Raw genomic sequence first — 19,540 nt, forward strand, 5'->3', positions numbered from 1 at the left:
ATCAATCACAGGGCGTTGAGAAAATTCTTGCGCCACTAGACGAGCTTTGTGTATCACAATCTCATTTTTCTCATTACGCTTCCTTATAAATACCCATTTAAATTCTACAGGTTTAACATGGGGAGGTGTAGGAACAACAGGTCCAAAACACCTTTCTCTTTGTCAAGGAATCTAATTTGACCTGGATTGCTTATTTCCTTTTTGGCCAGTCGTTTCTTCGTTGACATTCATCAACGGAGCAAGGTTCGATTTCATCTCTTGTTTTAGTTTCGGTGGCCACCGCAAATACAAACACATCATCGATGATAATCTCATTCCAATTCCAAATCTCACAAAATTTACCGAGATTTCTCTATTCTCGGGAGTGGGTTCAAATGTTGGAGCGTCCCCCAACGTCGTCTCTTCTAGGACGGACCCATAATCCGGATTTATCTCTTGAGATGAATCAGTTTGAGATTGCGATGTCAAGAAGATTCATTTGTGCCGAGTTTACCCTCTTCCGGGGATAAGAATCTTTCGAACCTAATGGTCTACCTCGCTTCTGGGCAGGGACATATGACTGGTTAGCCGCCATGGTCGTACCTCGTCCATCTGGGACGACATGTCATACAGGGACGTCTATCCTTACAGGCATATTTGCAGCAGGTATATGTGATCTGGTCACTTTAGCTAGATCAGAGAAAGCGTCTGGCACATTTTGGGCTATACTCTGTAGATCTAGAATTCTCCGCACTTCATTATCGCATTGTGCGGTTCGGGGATCGAGATGAGACATAGTGGGGACATTCCACGTCAATTCACGTCGTTCATCAGGAACGGTAACGTTCTTATCTCCCCTTAACGGCGGGAAGACTGTCTCATCAAAGTGACAATCTGCAAATCTAGCATAAAAGAGATCGCCTGTCAAGGGCTCTAAAGAGCACATAATGAATGGGATTCATGATCGACATACATACCCATCCTTTGTTGAGGACCCAATTTTGTACGTTGTGTCGGCACCATTGGCACGAGGACTGCATACCCAAATGCGCGTAAGTGCGAAACGTCAGGTTCGTGCCCAGTCACCAGCTGTAACGCGGAGTAAGTTTGGGTAGCAGTGGGCCTCAACAGGACCAACATGGCTGCACGCAAGATTGCATAGCCCCACGCAAAAACTAGAAGCTTGGTGTTCATTACCAAGATTCTATTTACGAGACCATCTTGGGTGTGAACATAGGAAACTGTATGTTCAACATCAATCCCAAGGGATATGCAATAATCATCGAAAGACTTCGATGTAAACTCTCCGGCATTATCAAGTCTTATGGACTTTATGGGATAATCCGAGTGGTGAGCCACAATTTCATGATCTGGGCGAGAGTTTAGCAAAAGCAGCATTTTCTTGTGGATAATAGTGTAACATGTGATCACTTTGTCGATACATCAACCAAAACCATGAAATATTTAAATGGTCCGCATGGTGGTTGGATAGGTCCACAAATTTTCCTTGCATTCTGTGCAGAAAAATGGTGTGTATATATACTAGTCTTTGCACATGATGGTCTAGAGTTTAACATTCCTAACGATCGAGCAAGTTTGGCATAATGTGTTACTAAACACAAGACCCTTATTCAGAAGGGGATGCCCGTGTGATAAGTTGAGGATACGGTGCATCATACTTTGATCTGGGTGTCCCAAATGGTCATGTCATAGCAAGTAGTTGCTCGAATAAGTTAGCTTCTAGCTAACAGATTTCAATTTCTCCAATATACGCTTCTGGCTGCATATTCAAAGGTTATGCAAAGATATTACACTCAATTTTCTCAGTGGTTTCAACATGATAACCGTTGGCTCGAATATCCTTAAAACTCATAACGTTCTTCTGGAACGTGGAGAATATAAGGCCTTATTAATGGTAAATTCAATACCATTGGACAACATAAAGTGGAATATGCCATAGCCCTCTATCAGGTTGGATCATCCTGATGCAGTTGTCACAGAGGTATGAATAAGCAATAAGTTTGAAAATATCTCCGATCTGGGAGTATGGTGTGCATAATAGCATTGTTAGCCAGACAACAAACTTCTCCATAGAATATGCCTATTCATTTATTTAACTCAATGGATCACATGTATAAATAAATTTATTGAATTAAATATATTCGAACATAACCACATTTCTATAATCCAAAATAATTGAAAACATAAATCACCAAAATCCGAAGATGTATCATTATCACAAAGTCCAAACAAGTATATATAGATATTTGTCACAATATACATGAATTGATAGCTAAATTAAAAGCTATTGATTTTCCTTTTTACTCATTCAATTATGCCAATTATAGTACAAGAGAAATAAGTGTCTCTCATAGAGGATTAAGTTAAACTAGATGCTTCAACAAAAGTCATAAATCGTGACTGCAGTTCCTACTGAACAACAGTCGAAAGACGAACTGAAACACTAAGCAAAACTGCCCAGAAAAATATGAAAATTTACAGAGATGCAGTAAACACACAGAGGCTCCAGCATACAAAATTTGGTGAGTTTTGGAGTTGATTTACTATTTCAAATAAATACTGGAACACAGAGAACAGAAGGTAAAATGAAACAGCAAAATCGGTTTTTGTTTGGAAAAACCTACTTGGTTGTAGAGCTGGTAAAGTGAAGTTGATTGAATGATGAACTGCCTCTTCTCTGCAACCCAAGAGTTATTCACCTCTCCTCTTGTCAATCTGCAATCCGAATCGTAGAGCTAGTCGTGCTGATAACGTGTTGTAAAACGAACATAAAACTGTTTCAGAAAATGGAGAGAGCTTTGTCTCAAAGAACTTGAGAGAGAGAGAGTAATGTTGTAGAGAGAATGGAGATTCAAGTGTAGTCTCTCTATATTCATATTACATTGAAGTATAAATAGGATTACAAAGGTAGAGCATACAGCTCACTAAATCATTAGCCCTAGTTGTAGATTGGTTGTTAGTAGACATAATCATTCCGATCTAGATCTAGATCTGCATACAACTCATTACAACAACCTATTAACATGATATAGCCAACATAATAATTACAACAGAAACCAAATTCCTGCCTGGCTCTCTCTCTTCTGTCAATACCATATCAGATTCAAACCTCGATGACTTCGCTGTTGACCAAACAGCTCTCACGCTTGTGAAGAACACAAATCTCTACCAGCTGCAAGAGTTGGGAAGAGTTGAAGGAGTAATATCACTCCTCAAATCTGATGCAGTGCGTGGAATTCCTAGCGATGATGCTGAGGACATTCCCAAAAGAATCAGAGCATTTGGTTCCAACGTTTATCAAAAGGCCCCAGCAAGAAGGTTTTTCCATTTTGTGTGGGAAGCCTTCAAAGACCTAACAATTCTCATTCTATTAGGCTGTGCAGCGCTCTCTCTTGGTTTTGGCATCAAAAAGCATGGATTCCGACAAGGTTGGATTGATGGTGGGAGCATATTGCTTGCAGTCATTTTGGCCATTTCTGTGTCAGCAACCAGCCCTTACTTGCAGAGCAGACAACTGGTCCACAAGAATATCCAAATTGAGGCTGTGAGAGGTGGCAAGAAGCAAAAGATTTCTCTTTCAGAAGCTGTTGTTGGTGATGTAATTTTCTTGAACTGCGGAGATCAGGTGCCGGCTGATGGGTTACTTGTAGAAGGCTATTCACTGCAAGTAGACCAATCAAGCATGTCAGGACAAAGTGATGATATTGTTGAAATTAGCGATGACCAGAATCCATTCCTGTTTTCTGGGACAAAGATAACACATGGGTCTGCTCGAATGATTGTCATATCCGTCGGAATGAACACAAAACGGGGTGAAATGACTAGCCAAATCAGCCAAGACACTAGTGAAAAGACACTACTGCAAGCACGTCTGGAGAAGCTAACTTCGCTGATAGGTAAAGTCGCAGCGGTGGTTGCTTTCCTTGTTCTTGCAGTGTTGTTAGTTCGATACTTCACAGGGCATACGGAAGATGAGAATGGAAACAAAGAGTTCAATTCCAGCAGCATTAAAGTTGATGACCTGATAAGTGCTGTAACTGGGATTATAGCGGCTGCCATTTCAATTGTCGTGGTGGCAATTCCAGAAGGTCTGCCAATAGCACTAACTCTTACTGTTTCCTATTCTATGAAGAAAATGATGGCTGACAAAGCAACGGTTCTGAGGCTCTCTGCTGCTGAGACTATGGCATTTACCACCACAATCTGTACTGACAAAACGGGTACTCTCACAATGAACCAGATGACTGTGACAAAGTTTTGGATAGGTGACAATAGTTTGGAACAAGAAGCTTATTCATCAAAAATTTCTCATTTTGTTCTTAATTTGATCCAAGAAGGGGTTGCTTTGAATACAAGTGGTAGTGTGTACAAGCCTAGCCTGGATTCAGAAATTGAGATCTCAGGCAGTCCAACTGAAAAGGCTATTCTATGGTGGGCAGTATATGGGTCACAGATGGATGCAGAGAAAGTAACGAGGAGTTGTAGCGTTCTCCAATTTGAGGCCTTCAACTCACAGAACAAGCGAAGTGGGGTTTTGCTAAAGAGGAAGGAAGACAGCACTATTCATGTACATTGGAAAGGAGCTGCAGAGATCATACTAGGAATGTGCTCTAGTTACTACAAACCCTCTGGAGTCGTCAAACATATGGATGATAATGAAAAAGGGAAATTTCAGCACATTATTCAAGGCATGGCAGCTAGCAGACTCCGATGCATTGCATTTGCACATAAAGAAATTCCAGCAGATCAATATCGACTGGACCTAAAACAAAAAATTATGCTGCAAGAAGATGGATTTACCCTGTTGGGACTCATAGGTCTTAAAGATCCGTGCCGTCCTGGAGTGTGGAAAGCAGTTAAAGATTGTCAAAACGCCGGGGTGAACATCAAAATGATCACAGGGGACAATGTTTTCACTGCACAAGCCATTGCCACAGAATGTGGGATACTCAAGCCTGGTCAGGACATCTTCAGTGGAGCAGTGATAGAAGGTGCGGTTTTTCAAAGTTACTCTGACGAGGATAAAATGTTGAATGTGGACAATATCTGTGTAATGGCAAGGTCCTCTGCTCTTGATAAGCTTACAATGGTGCAATGCTTGAAGAAGAAACGGCATGTAGTTGCAGTGACCGGTGATGGCGCTAGTGATGCACCTGCATTAAAAGAAGCTGATATAGGACTATCTTTGGGAATTCAAGGGACACAAGTTGCCAAAGAAAGCTCAGATATTATAATCATCGATGATAACTTTGCTTCGGTGGTGAATGTTTTGGCATGCGGAAGATGTGTTTATCACAATACTCAGAAGCTCATTCAATTCCAGCTCACAGCAAATGTTACTGGTCTTGTAATCAACTCTGCAGCAGCAGCTTCATCAAGAGCAGTCCCATTTACAGTTGTTCGTTCAATTTGGTTGAACTTGATTATGGACACACTGCTAGCTCTGGCTCTTTCCAAGGATAAACCCACAAAAGAGCTCATGGAGAAGCCGCCGGTGGGCAGAACTAATCCCCTCATCACCAACATCATGTGGAGGAACCTCTCAGCTCATGCCCTGTACCAGACGATAGTCCTTTTGGTATTACAATTCAAGGGCAAAGCAATCCTTGGTGTGGATGATAAGGTACTGGGCACCTTGGTATTTAACACCTATCTTCTTTGCCAGGTGTTCAATGAGTTTAATGCAAGGAAGCTTGAGAAGAAGGATATCTTTAGGGGTTTACACACAGACAAATTGTTCGTGGGGGTCATTACGGTGGCAATTGTTCTACAGGTGGTGACGCTGGAACTTTTGAGCAAATATTTGGATACAGGGAGGTTGAACTGCGGACAATGGGGACTATGTCTTGGAATTGCAGCCATGTCTTGGCCGATCGGATGGGTTGTTAAGTGTATACCCGTGCCACAGAAACCCATTCTCCGCTACCTGCTCGAGTTGAAGTTGGAAAGCAAACAAGAATGAGGCAATTGGATAAGATAGAATCAAGCAGAGGGATAAACTATAGATATTGACCCCTATTGACTAATGTATATTCTTTTGTTCATTTAAAATACTCAGCACTCAGCACTCAGCACTAGATATAACATCTACTATGGGTTTATTTATTTTTATTTTTGTCTCTCTCGAATTTTTATATTATATAGTCACACTCAGCACTAGATATAACATCTACTGTGGGTTTATTTATTTTTATTTTTGTCTCTCTCGAATTTTAATATTATATAGTCACAATTATAAGCGAAGAAACTTTAACTGAAATTGTTATCAGTTCACTTCATACTAACCAGCAGCAGAAGCTGTAGCAAATCCAGGACACGGCTAGGCTGCTGCTTGATGAAAGAGGCTGATCTGGGTGGTTCCTCTCATATTGAGAGATTCTGTCTAGTGGCATTCGATCACGTCTCGACAAAGAACTTCCTGAAAGGATTTTTCTTCGCTTTCTATTCGAAATCGACCTAATCTGTCATTTGGACAATTGGATCTCTCTATCAATGGAAAAGGGGGTGCTTCGGTCTCTGATGCAATGTGCTTTTCTAGTCGCGTGCAATACAATAGATATGCATTCACAAAAATCACATAGGAGTTTTTTTCCTAGAAACATCTGGTTTTGATGCCCATGAGTTTAGAATGCAGGATTTCCCTAGTGATTAGCTGGAAGGTGGAGAAACACGCCATTTATATATGCAAATGGATTGTAAAAAGTCTACAAGAAAGTACCAAAAATGACTCCCGGCCAGATAGATAAAAATGAAACATCTGCATGACAACAAATCTGGATATTGCGGCAGGTATCAGTACATATAAGATTCTCAAACGATTCTAGCTGTAAACAAAAGAAATAGAGGCTCATGGTCCATGAGAAGAAAAAAGGAAAAGTTCTAATCCCCATATCAAATAAGGATGTCACAGATTTAACATAAAGGAAACTCAGTTCTGATGCATGTCAACTACGTCTTATTAGCTTTTAAACCACACTAAGCGAGTAAGGAACATCGAAGACAAACACGTGAAGTCCAACTCTTTTTCCACCCATCAACTGATGATACTTCGTCATTGGAACAATAAATGAGAGTAAAAATGTCAAATCAAAGGCAGTGATTGGGCTTTATTCTCATGCAATATAAATTATGTGGAGTAGTACACTGCCATACCCAAGTTCGTAAACACAGGCTCAATCCCAGCACAATCTAAGAGGATATTGACAACTTCATCTCCGCTCATACACAACTGCAGACACCTTTCAATTAAATTCTGGACCTACAATGTTCATTATTGTACCAAAACAGAAAGATGCATGTAAGTATCATCCTTTCAATAAGCGAAACTCAAACATATATGCAATGAAAAGATCTGTCTTACAACTTGAATATCTTTGAAGTGTGGCTTTGCTGCTCTTGTTCTTTGCAATGACAATCTTTATTCTTGGCTTTCTTCAGAAGAAGAATGATAATGCTCCTTCTTCCATTTTGAAGGGCAACCTTTGTTTTGTTCTATTTCCTGTACACTTATGCTTCCAATTTAGAACATTCGTAAAATTAAATGTCAATCAAGATTCATGGGAAATACGATTGATACCTTTCTCTGGTTGTTGATTATTGTGGCTGGTTTTTTGAGCTCCTCAATGGACTTGACCAGAGGAGTTAGGTTAATGTTCTTATCTAAGATTTCAACTTCCAAATCCTTTATGTATTTCTGTCAATCAAGGATTCAATATCATAGATCTCTATTCAGGTTGACTGAATGTAACTAACGACATTTAATTATTTCAAAAGTGCATGCAGTGGTTAACTGAAGGATAGTGTTACCTTACCTGTAGCTCCAGCGCATAGGATGTATAATCAAAAGGCAAAAACTCTGCATTTGCTAGCCAAAGAGCTATCAAACCCCATAAGTTAGCCACTGTTATTCAACACAAACACAATCAGTTGGGACACTTGAATTTTCATCGTCATTGTAAGTGTGTAACTTTATAGTGTTTGGATGTTTTTATTTAGTGGAGTATAAGAATTTCATTGGAGGTTGAAGAAGGAGAAAAGAATAAAGCAGACCTGCAACATGCCTATGAAAGAAAGAATCACCAAATTTTCCAACCATACAAAGTCATCATACATGGAATGGCATGGTATACTGGATATCCTGTAATTCAAAAATGATTTGTAAGTAATTTAAATCACAATGCTATATAGCTAGGTTATGTATGCCATTCTTCCTATTTTTTCAGTTGCAATCATGGTTGAGACTTGAGAGCTTTAGGAACATCAAATATGTTGTTACCTTTACAGAAAGTCATGTCGGCTGACGGAATTCCATTATTTTGAACAAAAGCTGCAAAATCAGATTCTCCGCTTCCCAACCTGCTAAACTCTGTATGAAAAATACAGTTTAAAATATCCATTTCATGAAAAAAATCTTCCAACATTTATAATGTGTAGATAATGCAAGACTTGAATAGCTGATCGGTTGAACACAAATAACATGAATTGCAATTTTTCTAAAACGTAGCAACAAAGTTTTATATTATGGGGAGTTATGTGAAGTAGTTGCGTACTCTAGGCGAACTGCTGGAACCAACCCACGCTTGGTAGAGAGTTTGTGATGAGTTATTGAGATCTTTGACCTTCAAATTCAAATTTCAAATGACTGAGCTGGGGTGTCATATCAGTGTTAGAATATCTAACTATACTTTTTTGTAATACCTGTTGAGTAGCTTGCTTAAGAAGTTCATCAAGCTGTGGAGTGGCAGAGGCCCAGAATCCTGGCGCATATACTGCACTGTCGACATTCAAGCAAGCAATAGCCCTCGAAGCTAGCATGTCTCTGTTTTTTTCTACCCATCCAGTTGATCCTATCTCAATCAACAATTAGATGATTTATAGAGATAAGTACTAGGCAACTGAGTCAACTTTACAAACACATTGTAGTCTATTGTTATGTCCAACTTACTGTATTTGCTCATGCCCTTACATGAAATGTGTTATATATACTTCAAAGACTGAGAGGTAGACAGAGGAGAAACAGCAAATCCTCTCTCAAAGACAAGGATACAGTCTGTGTTTGCGATGATATTACCAATTTACCAATAAAAAGGCATCATATACATCGTTCATTATTATCCAGTTCTTTTCTCTTTATATACATTACGTCACAATTCCATTTTCATCAAATTACTCGAATTCACTACAAGGGAATTTGAACCGCTAAGAACATGATGACGGAACCTTTTCCATCATCATTAGACAGCACATCACAATCAGAACTCCCCTACATTTGAATCTACTACGTATACATGGCATAAGTATTACCAAGCAGCACATTGCATAGTTGTTGTCTACGAGAAAGCATTTTGATACTTACACACTCAAGAACACATACACTAAGTAGAAGAAGATCCATACCCATATAATGGTTTAATGCTCCATGGGAAGAAAGGTATCGAAAACACAAACTGGGAAGTCGAAGGCGACAACTTGAGCCTATCAACTGTAGTCCAAACAAAGGATCTAAAACCCTACAATACATCAAACACAAACAGTCATATGTCATTTACCATATAAATTCTTTTCACACCCCCTAATAAAATCACCCAAAAAAATCAAAAAATAAACACAACCCAGAATTCCACAACACAAAAAACCTCAACACACAGAAACCCAGAAGCTGAAAATCATAAAGTGGATTCATATAGTTTGACAGAGAGAGAGAATGAAAACCTGGGTGAAGTAAATGAGGCAAACGAGCCAGAGAAACGAGGCTCCAAATGCAGCTCTTAGGCTCCAAATGCAGCTCCAAATGAGGCAACCTCCACCCCTACCGAAGAGACGCCTCTTCTCTTCCTCGACTCTCTGTCTTCTCCGTCAACTCTCTCTCTCTCTCAGTGCTCTTAAGACGTCGTTCCTCCGTCTTCGCTCTCCCCGGTGGTCACATCGAGTTCGGTAACAGGTTTTGTTCGTGATTTTGATTTCATTTCTCTCTGTCCCGAAAACCTGAAATTTTGGGTGGATTGGATTCGATAAAATTTTGGGTTTTGTTTTGTGATGAGAATAGATGAACAAGTTTTTATATTTATTGGAGAATTGGAAATAGATGAACAAGTTTTGTTTTCAGAATTGAGAATTGGGTTAAATTTTGTTTTTTAAATTTAGAAGATCTATGCACTTGCACTTGAGTTTCTTTATCATAGAATCTCATTCTCAATTTATACAAGCATGCACAAATTTTTATGCCTTTCAAATTCTGTCTCAAGAGGAGAAATGATGAGAGATCAAAATGTCAAAGAAACTTGGAGATCATGCAATTACATACTGTAACTGTGGCCAAAGAACCAGTTGAAAAGCAATCACATCAGTGAAATCCTCCTCTGCTGCTGGTTTAACTGCAACTGTGGCCAAAGAACCAGAAACTGGGGAATTTTGTATTGAGGTATCATTTAAATACATTATGCATCTTAACCATGATAGATGGCTCCTACATTAGATTATTACTACTGAAAATTCTAGTTTTTCTTTCCTTATCTTGTTGCTATATGGAGTTGATATGTTGAGATCAAGAAAGAGGTCTTAGATATGACCTGAAGTGAATTATTAAGTTTATGCATAAACCTCCATAGTTTATTTCATTGTCATGTGATATGCTAATTTAGAAGTCAGGATATGCCTAAGAGGACTGACATTATAATTTAATGCATAAAAGTGGAAGCACAAGTTACAGATTTGCTTGTGTATACTAGTTTTGCTGATATATATATATCACATTTGATCTTATTTCAGGCTGGTGCATTAATGCTCGCCGACAATGGCATTTGTTGCATTGATGAATATACAGGGCTGTGTGTGCACCAAAGACATCAACAAAGCAATGTTGATTAGTGATGCAATGGAGACCCACCAAAGTAGGCTCTTCAGAATTACACCCACCAATATACAGAGCTATCTCTTCAGAATTACACCCACCAAAGTAGTCTAGTTTGCTTGCATTGCATCATATTAACACAGAGTTTTGTGATGAATGACAGGGTACATAAAGATAGTGGAATTGGGTTTAATTGGGGTTAATGGCATTCTTATAACCTATCATATAATAACTTGTTCAAGTTGATAGTTTTTCACTTTATCATGGGTTTAATTGGGGTCGTCTTATGTTGTGTGGTTCTGTGAACAATATTGCAGGGGTGACATCTCTTAGATATGATAGTCAGCTATGGTAGACATGATAATCATTACTGATGGCAATTGTATTCTTGGCCTAGGTGGCTAGGTGACCTTGGAGCTCTTCGAACTGGAATACCCATAGGAAAATGTGATATATATGTTGCTGCAGCTGAAATTGATTCACACTCTGTGCTGCAAGGTTAGGATTTGCTCTTAATGATATGGCATGGCATGCATGATTTATCGATGAACAAATTTATATCCTTAGTGTAAAATCTGAAAAGTAAATTTGTAGACTGTGCTAGGAATTTAGATACTTCCAGTCGCATGGACAAAACCTGCTTGTTGCCATCCCCTGCTTTTATTTTTCATCATTATCCTTCATTTTCCTGTGTTTTATACTGAATGTCTCTTGGTTTCTTTTCCTACTGGCCTAGGTGACCTTGGAGTTCTTGGAACTGGAATACCAATAGGAAAACTTGATATGTATGTTGTTGCAGCTGGTATTAATTCAGAGTCATTGGGAGATCAAGCAGAATACCAAGCAACGCACCAAGTTATATCATCTTTCATGATGTAAAACTTAGCTAGGAAACTTGAAAATTGAAATGTATGAATGCGATAACAATGTTACTTAAATTCAGTATTTGATAAATTGATGTATCACAAGGCTTTTGGTACAAATATTGATCATGGTTTGCATTCAATTTGATTTCCAATTGATTATTATTGTGCATTAGGTAAAATGAACTAAAAAACTAGAATTCGGTTATCTAATATTAATTCACCATGATTTATAAAAATTAAAAGTTAACAAAAATTTATCACGCCATAATAAAGATTAAAATGATAACAAAAGCATTTGAATAACATTGTATTATCAAACAATCAAGGCAAAATAATATCTTATGTCCAATTTGGTCATTCCACAAATAAAAAGCACAAGCCAGTTTGAGTTTACCAAACACTTTAACACTACTTTTGCCACTGACAGCACTTATAAAAAGCCAGTTTACCAAACACTCAGCTGCTTTGCTTTTCAGCCACTTATTCTCAGAAATAAGCAGAAGCCAGCTTTTTCTCAAAGAACAGCCATACCAAACATAGCCTTAGTCTCTTCAGCCATTCAATCATTTTTGTTTTGTTTTGGTGTCTTGGGCTTTTTTGAGCTCGCCCAACGGAGCTAGCTCTAGCTCTATGGATTTGCGTTCAACTCTCCTCTACTCTAAGGCCTCGTTTGGTTCACGGAAGGGAAATCAATTCCCTTGTCTTTTCAGTGGGGAAGGGAAACTAAAGTTCCTGTCAGGTTTCCTTTCCTGTGTTTGGTAAAGCAGGGAAAGCATCCAGGAAAGACCATTTGATTTCCCTTCCAGTGTTTGGTTGGTGAAGGAAAGGAAAGTAAAAATATAGCTATGTTTCAATAATATCCTTGTATTTTAATAAAAATACAAACTATGTGTTCAATGGGTATATTTGGCAATTGTATATTTGAGCAGGGTTATTATTGTCCAAAATTGCAGTCATAGCATTTAAAGAAGAGGGGAAAATCAATCCCATGGGTCTTGAGTGGAATGACCTTCCCCCCAATTTTCCCATTTGTCAGGAAAGTGCTTCCAGATTTTGTGGTTACCAAACAAAGGAAAGGAAAGACTTTCCTTTCCTGATGCCTCAAATCCATGAACCAAACATGGCCTAAACACTAGTTTTCTCTTTCGACGGTTTCTTGTTCGGGCGTTAAATCGTCGGACTGAAATTGAGACCCGTCTAGAAGAATAAGACGATTGTGACCCTGGTGAGTTTTTAATTTGTGGTAATACGGGGACTTTATTAAGTGGAGTGTTTTGACATTTTGATGGGGATGAATTGTATATTTGGAATGGCTGCTCGCCACGTTCTTGGTCCTCCCATTTGTTGCCACTTCAGCACAACGGGCCCACTCATAGGACCATGACCAAGTGGATAATGTTGGAACCGTAGATCTTGTTTTCCTTTGATTTTTCCTTTTTCCATTTTCTTTTCTTGACACAAATATTCATCAAATGGAAGATTTTTTTTTTTTCTCTCGTTAATGGTATCAGGGTATCATTTTTCTCTTCAAACAATGTGGAGTTTTGCATGTGGTGACCCGAGAGAGGGGGTCCCACAGCGCCGCGATCCCGAGCTAATGAGAAACCGACACGTCACGAATAACATCCCGATAATTCATCAACCCGAAATTGCAAGGCCTTTTGGGTTTAGATTGTTGGTTTACAAAAAATTTTCTTGGACAAATCATTCTAGCAACTGAACAACATATTTTCAAAAGCAGTATTTAAAGTGGGCTAAAGGATTTGGGCTTACAATAGGAGCCCAATTTGGAAAGTAACAAATCACTAAGTGTATACAAGTATGAGAGACGTTTGGACAAATCATTCTAGCAACCGAACAACATATTTTCAAAAGTGGAATTTAAAGTGGGCTAAAGGATTTAGGCTTACAATAGGAGCCCAATTTGGAAAGTAACAAATCACTAAGTGAATACAAGTATGAGAGACGCGCCCGTCTTCCGAAATTTTGTAAATAAGCGAGTAGTAAACAAATAAAAATAAATAAATAGGTGACTTCTAAATCCGATAAAGGACCAAAACCTACTTTTGGTAAAGTTAAAGAGAAATACGCCAAGCCGGGCTATGTGCCTCCTCTGTACGCTCCCCGACCACATGCTCGAAACTTGCACACTGTTGTAGGGGTGGGCTTTTGTCCTCGCATGCCCAGTAGGGGCCGACCCAACCATGCTAGGTCTGAAAAATAATATACTAAGAAAATATTTACCACATAATATTGTGCACGTTTATCGAAAATACTTTAAACTAAAACAAATCGGTGACTGACCCGGTTCGTCATCCTTCGAGAACCGGCCAACTACTCTTTAGTCCTTGTGACTACAAGTAGCGAAAGTGTCCATTTCCTGGCCCTGAGTCTCCTATGACTGGTTCACTGTCAGTACTCACCCTTCCTCGACAAACATAGGAGCACAACCCCCTCCGGAGGTTCACAGTTATCGACACCGTGGGATCCCTAGGAATCAACGCGTCTAGGTCCCATTCACTTTCAGGTCACGAGTACAAACATACAATGGGTACAGTATCTCAACATGCAAGTCTAACCTCGGTTTTCACAATCAACAATTATCAGTTATAAAAACACAGGTATCACGAGGCATCGACTAATGAACAACCAAAAACACACTTGCAGGCAACATACTATTTTACTATAGCATTCCATGTATATCTAAAAGCCTCTAACAAGGAAGGGATAGCTCACACCTACCTGGAATTGGAGTGCTCGTCCACATTCGGGTTCGTTCCCGACTTTCGATCATTTGTCCAAATCCAAGTGCACACGCTCGAGTCCTTTAACAAAAACTAAATCCAATAAGTACTCAATTCATAACTCACTTTAAAATTCACCAAATGACCCATGATCGACAATTGTTAGAAGCCATTCCCGAACAACTCACTTAGAATAGTAAGCTCATTTGGGATATGGTGATCATACTTCTTTCAATAATATAGTTCGGGTTAAATATTTGATGCCATTGTCTAAGCATCCCTTTCTTAAGTAACAAATACCCTTACCATTCCCAAATAATCCAAGTGAAATGGCATTTGAACCATTTGGGATATGGTGATTATATCTAGCACTTTGACCTTTATTTCTTTGACCTTTATTTCTTTACCCTTTTTACTTTAAGAAAACAAATGACAATTTCATTCACAAACATTCCACCAAATAAATTTCTCTCAATTTTCGGGACATAGAGAAATTAACAAAGCTATGATTTGAAATTAAATTTTAGGTCAACTCATTAAACCTTTTCTATTTTCTTGGTATACCATAGCTTCCTTAATTTTCCTATTTAATCGTCAAAGTATTTTCTAAACGGATTTCTTACCAAGTTCGGTCCAACTCAATTGATTTTCCTTTACTTTAGCATTCATTTACCATTCCCGTATGATTTGGTTTACTATGTTCATTCCGGGATATGGTAACTAAGAAAGCACTTCTAATTGTAACTATTTCATAACTTTAATCGAAAAGTTTATATAACCTACTCGATTAAGATCCACCGTTCCCATTATCAACTCCTTTCCACCATCGGTAATTACTCACTTTCTTTAACATCATACACAATTTTAGTCAACTTGTCAAAAACCACAAAAATTGGCCTCTCTTTGTCCATTCTTGCAAAACAACATTTTCCCAAATTTAATAACAGACAAACCAATTTAATTGACAGCCCATTTCTCTCCCTACGTTCAAGCAATTTCATCTCAAGTAATCCACAAAGCCACAACTTCACCATGTACAAACATTTCACAGCAGAACAGATTTCCAAGTACCAAGACCCTTACCCTTGTTCTTTTCCAAATTAGAAGCCGAATCGTGGAAGCTGCACTTCACCACCATCAACCCATTCAGACCTCTAGCATAAAACAATACAATCAATATTCAACACTCGACCAATTTCGCAACCAAGACAGAGTTCGGGAATCCTTACCAATCTCCAGTATTAGTTGGGCTGAACCAACAGTTTATCCGTCCTCCAAAATCTCCAAAACACCGATTCCATAATCCTCACAGATTTCAAATTAAGAAATCGAGTTAGGGGCTCCAATCTAGATCGAAGCAGAAGTCTTAACTAAAAAGAAGGGATAAAAATCAAGCTTACCAGACGAAGAGGAGTAAGCTGGTGGCCATCTCGGCAGCTCTCAATGGTTCACGCGCCAGCGGTGGCGCGTATGGTGGCGTCTGCCGGAGTTGGAGGTCGAAACTAGGGGCTTTGGTCGATCTTGAGGTCCTGACTCTATCCTTGGAGGTGACTTCGCTCCTTTCGAACCGGAGGTCGAAAAACGAAGACATGCTGAGTCTCGGATTCCGGCAATAAGCGTTTTCCGGCGTCGGAGTTTGAGGTTATGGTTCAGGTTTTGCTCTCTAGTACCTAGTGCTTCGATTCATGGTAGTGAGGGTTTGAATCGATGGCTGGAAATCAGGGGATTAAGGTGGCCGAAGCGTCGCTGCTTTGGTGGCCGCGTGTGGAGGCTGGAGACGATGCATGGCCGTGTTGGGCTCGGGTTTAGGTCAGATATAGGAGCTGTGTTTATTGGTGGTGGCGGTGTGGTGAGATGGTTGCCGGAGCTGGAGTGTCCCGTGGTTGCAGAGGGAAGAAGAAGAGAGAGGGAACGAGAGGTCGGGAGAGAGAGAGAAGGAAGCGGTTGAGAAGAGAGGGAGAGTGAGTTCTAGGGTTTTCCAATCCTAATTGTGCTATTTATACTCACGTGTGAGAAATGTCAAATTTGCCCCTTCGACGAATTACACAATTCTCCTAGCTGATTGCTTCTGGGTTTTGGGCTCATAACTTTCCTTTTTCTCGTCCTTAGTAATTTCTCGACTTCGCCTAGGGTCCAAACTCGATTTCGTTAAAACCAAAATTCAAATCTTCACTACAACTCAGTTTGCCTTCCTTTTAAATTTGCTTCGACGACATTTTGCTTCAATGCACTTTAGTAACCTTCTAGGCCCAAATGAAAGAATCTCGGCCCAAACTTAAATCATAAAGCCCAATACGTGGTCTCGACACCCAAAACAATTTCCAAAATCAATTCCTTCACTTAAATCACCTTGCGAAAATCTTATTGGCGAAAAATTACCTTCTAAAAATTAAACAAAATTTTCGGGGGCTCACATTGCAGGCTGTGTGGGATGCTGGAACACCCCTAATAAGGGTGGATGTATTGGTCTGTTGGAGATTGATGTGTTTCCGTTGCACCCAAACCCTTGTGAGGGTTTATGATGACTTAACCATTTTGGTGACGTCACCCTCAAGTGGTAGAGGTTTTGATCTTTTCTTGGGGTTAGGTGCATAGGCCAAGGCATTGCACATTTCTTCACTCCTTCGCCTAAGATTTTTGCTTCACCATCCCAACTATATACCTGCAAAGTTGCTTGCTACTCAGTTGGAGCAATTCCTCCAAGCCACTGTCAGTACCCCCGGCTCCACTGGCTCTGATCCTATTAAACCAACGTCTTCTTCTAGTGCCCCTGCTACGGGGTTAAGAGAATATTCTATATGGTTACCCACGTGAATACATCCCTTGTAGAACATGAATACATGATATTGATGATAGAACATCAAGTCATCAATTCACATTGTTCTCAATAAGTCTATAGGAAATACACAAGAACAGAGCCACAGAGGAGAAGAAAAGCAGTAAAAAAGAAACAAACAAATTAATCAACCTGAGTGCTGGCTTTGGTAGTTGAGTTTGATCAACAAAGAGATATTGATAACTGGGATTTGAGAAATGAAGTCATCGCAGCAACTAGGAAGCCACCAATATCAGTTTATTGACTTTGAGTGCAGAGTGCTGGCTTTGATAGTTGAGTTTGAATATATATGCTGAATGGGGTTGCACAAGAAGCTTCATGCTCCCCTTTTTCTTGTTTTTTCCGTTGGTTTATGGGAGTTGCGTGTTGTGGGCCTACTGATATGTTTAGCCGGTTTGGACAATCATATTTGTGGGCTTTGAATTATGCCATTGTGGGAACACCGAACACAATATATATACATATATCATATATGTTGTTTATATCTGGCCACTTGATGGGGGCAAATTGTATCCTTGTGAGCCATGTGTCATAATCTCAATGGGGGCAATGGCCCCCACTCGTCCTGAACTGCCTCTGCCCCTGCCTACAATATATGTATGAAGCAAGAGACCTATGTTACTTCACTTCCAGTTCAGCTTGATTTTGAGCCTGCTCTGGTGTTGCAACATAAGGAAAGTGTTCTATTTTGTGTCACTAACTTTCTAAGAAAAATAAGATTGGGCGCCCTCTCAAGAGGAAATATCAACCTCAAGTAGAGGGGTGAAATCTCGCAAACTCAAACTACAAACGAAGCTAAAGAAGCCGAGGAAAAAATGTGCTGCCAAGCTTAAAGTTGTGGTGGAATAGCAACTAAGTGTGGTGGACGGTATGGATGTGACTGTTAGTATGTCTAGGGATACCCCCTCTACGTAGGGTGGTTTTGGGCAAGCAGTGAAATGGATTCTATGGTATATTCTTGGTACTGAGGATGTTGAAATTGTGCTTCAGCAGGATAAGACGAGTCAATGTGTTGTTGGATATGTAGACTACAATTTCGCAAGTAATTTGGATAAGTGCCGATCTACTACAGTTTATGTGTGTACTCTTGCTAGTAGAGCGGTAAGTTGGAAGTTGAACCTGCAATCTACTATGCTTTGTCGACTACAGAAGCTGAATACATGACGGTAACAGAGGGTGCAAAAGAAGTAGTTTGGCTTCATGGATTGCTCGAGGACTTGGGGATAATTCAAGATTATGTGGATCTCTATTGTGATAGTCAAAGTGTTATTCATTTAGCAGAGAACCAGGTTACTCATGCTCGTACTAAACATATGAATGTCAAATTTCACAAGATTCATCAAATGGTGGAGGATGGTGATATACAACTCCTAAAAGTTGGAGCTGAAGACAAACTTGTTGATATATTGACTAAGCAAGTTATATTTCTCCTTACGGGGATGTCGGAGCAACAAATTGGTTTATGATATTTTACATATGAAACATGTCTAATTCCGTAGAGGTTTTGTATCAAGTGAAGTGAAGGTAGAGATTGTTGTTCGTTGGCTTCAACTTGACGAGTTTGGCGTTGATATGTCTTTGTTTTGTTGTAGGTCATGTGAGGTGCATGTGCCTAGGTTAAATTGACACACACACACACAGATATATATATATCTAATATACATATTTTATCTAGAGCGAAGTAAGCCAGTTCGATTTCTCCTTACAGTTTTTAGGTACTAATGTATAGATCATCTCTGCAAATTTTCAGCCAAATTGATGGTCGTTAAGGTATCTAGCTCGCTTAAACCAATGGACAAACTGAAACTGTCCAATCTGAACCGTACTAACTTTAAGATAGTTATCAATGCCTTAATGATCATCATTTTGGCTCAAAATTTGCAGGGATGATCTATATATACATTAGTACCTAAGAACTGAACGGTCGAGATGTGGATATGCAACCGAAAGTAACCCTAAACTCTAAATGGGCACTTTAATTTCAAAGCGAAGCTTCGCTCTAGATAAAATCTGTGTGTGTGTCTATATATATATATATATATATATATATATATATATATATATATATATATATATATATATATAAAGGTACTAGGATAGATATTTTTTTAAGCATAGGCCCCGTTTGGATGGCAGGAAATCATGGTATGGAATGAGAATTAATTTCATTTTCCATGTAGAGATACCGTTTGCTTGTAATTAGAGATTGGAAAGGAAATAAAAAATGAGATCTGACTGGAAATTG

At 39.3% G+C, this 19,540-nt stretch overlaps 1 protein-coding gene and 1 long non-coding RNA gene across 3 annotated transcripts; both read left to right on the forward strand.

Moving 5' to 3' along the window:
• The first annotated feature begins 572 nt into the window (after nucleotides 1-572).
• Nucleotides 573-6,252, forward strand: LOC133730833 (putative calcium-transporting ATPase 13, plasma membrane-type). Its single transcript, XM_062158347.1, has 2 exons — nucleotides 573-645; nucleotides 3,033-6,252. Exons 1-2 carry the CDS (start codon nucleotides 573-575, stop codon nucleotides 5,960-5,962), a joined length of 3,003 nt encoding a protein of 1,000 aa, XP_062014331.1. The 3' UTR covers nucleotides 5,963-6,252.
• A 3,338-nt stretch (nucleotides 6,253-9,590) lies between these two features.
• Nucleotides 9,591-11,874, forward strand: LOC133734455 (uncharacterized). 2 transcript variants are annotated; one of them, XR_009858309.1, is made up of 5 exons: nucleotides 9,594-9,940; nucleotides 10,245-10,420; nucleotides 10,768-10,889; nucleotides 11,247-11,347; nucleotides 11,586-11,874. It is a non-coding gene; the product is annotated as an uncharacterized LOC133734455 (long non-coding RNA). The 2 variants fall into 2 exon arrangements; XR_009858308.1 differs by having other exon boundaries at nucleotides 9,591-10,420.
• Nucleotides 11,875-19,540: the final 7,666 nt, after the last annotated feature.

Source organism: Rosa rugosa, chromosome 2 (assembly GCF_958449725.1).
Source record: "Rosa rugosa chromosome 2, drRosRugo1.1, whole genome shotgun sequence".
Lineage (NCBI taxonomy): Eukaryota > Viridiplantae > Streptophyta > Magnoliopsida > Rosales > Rosaceae > Rosa > Rosa rugosa.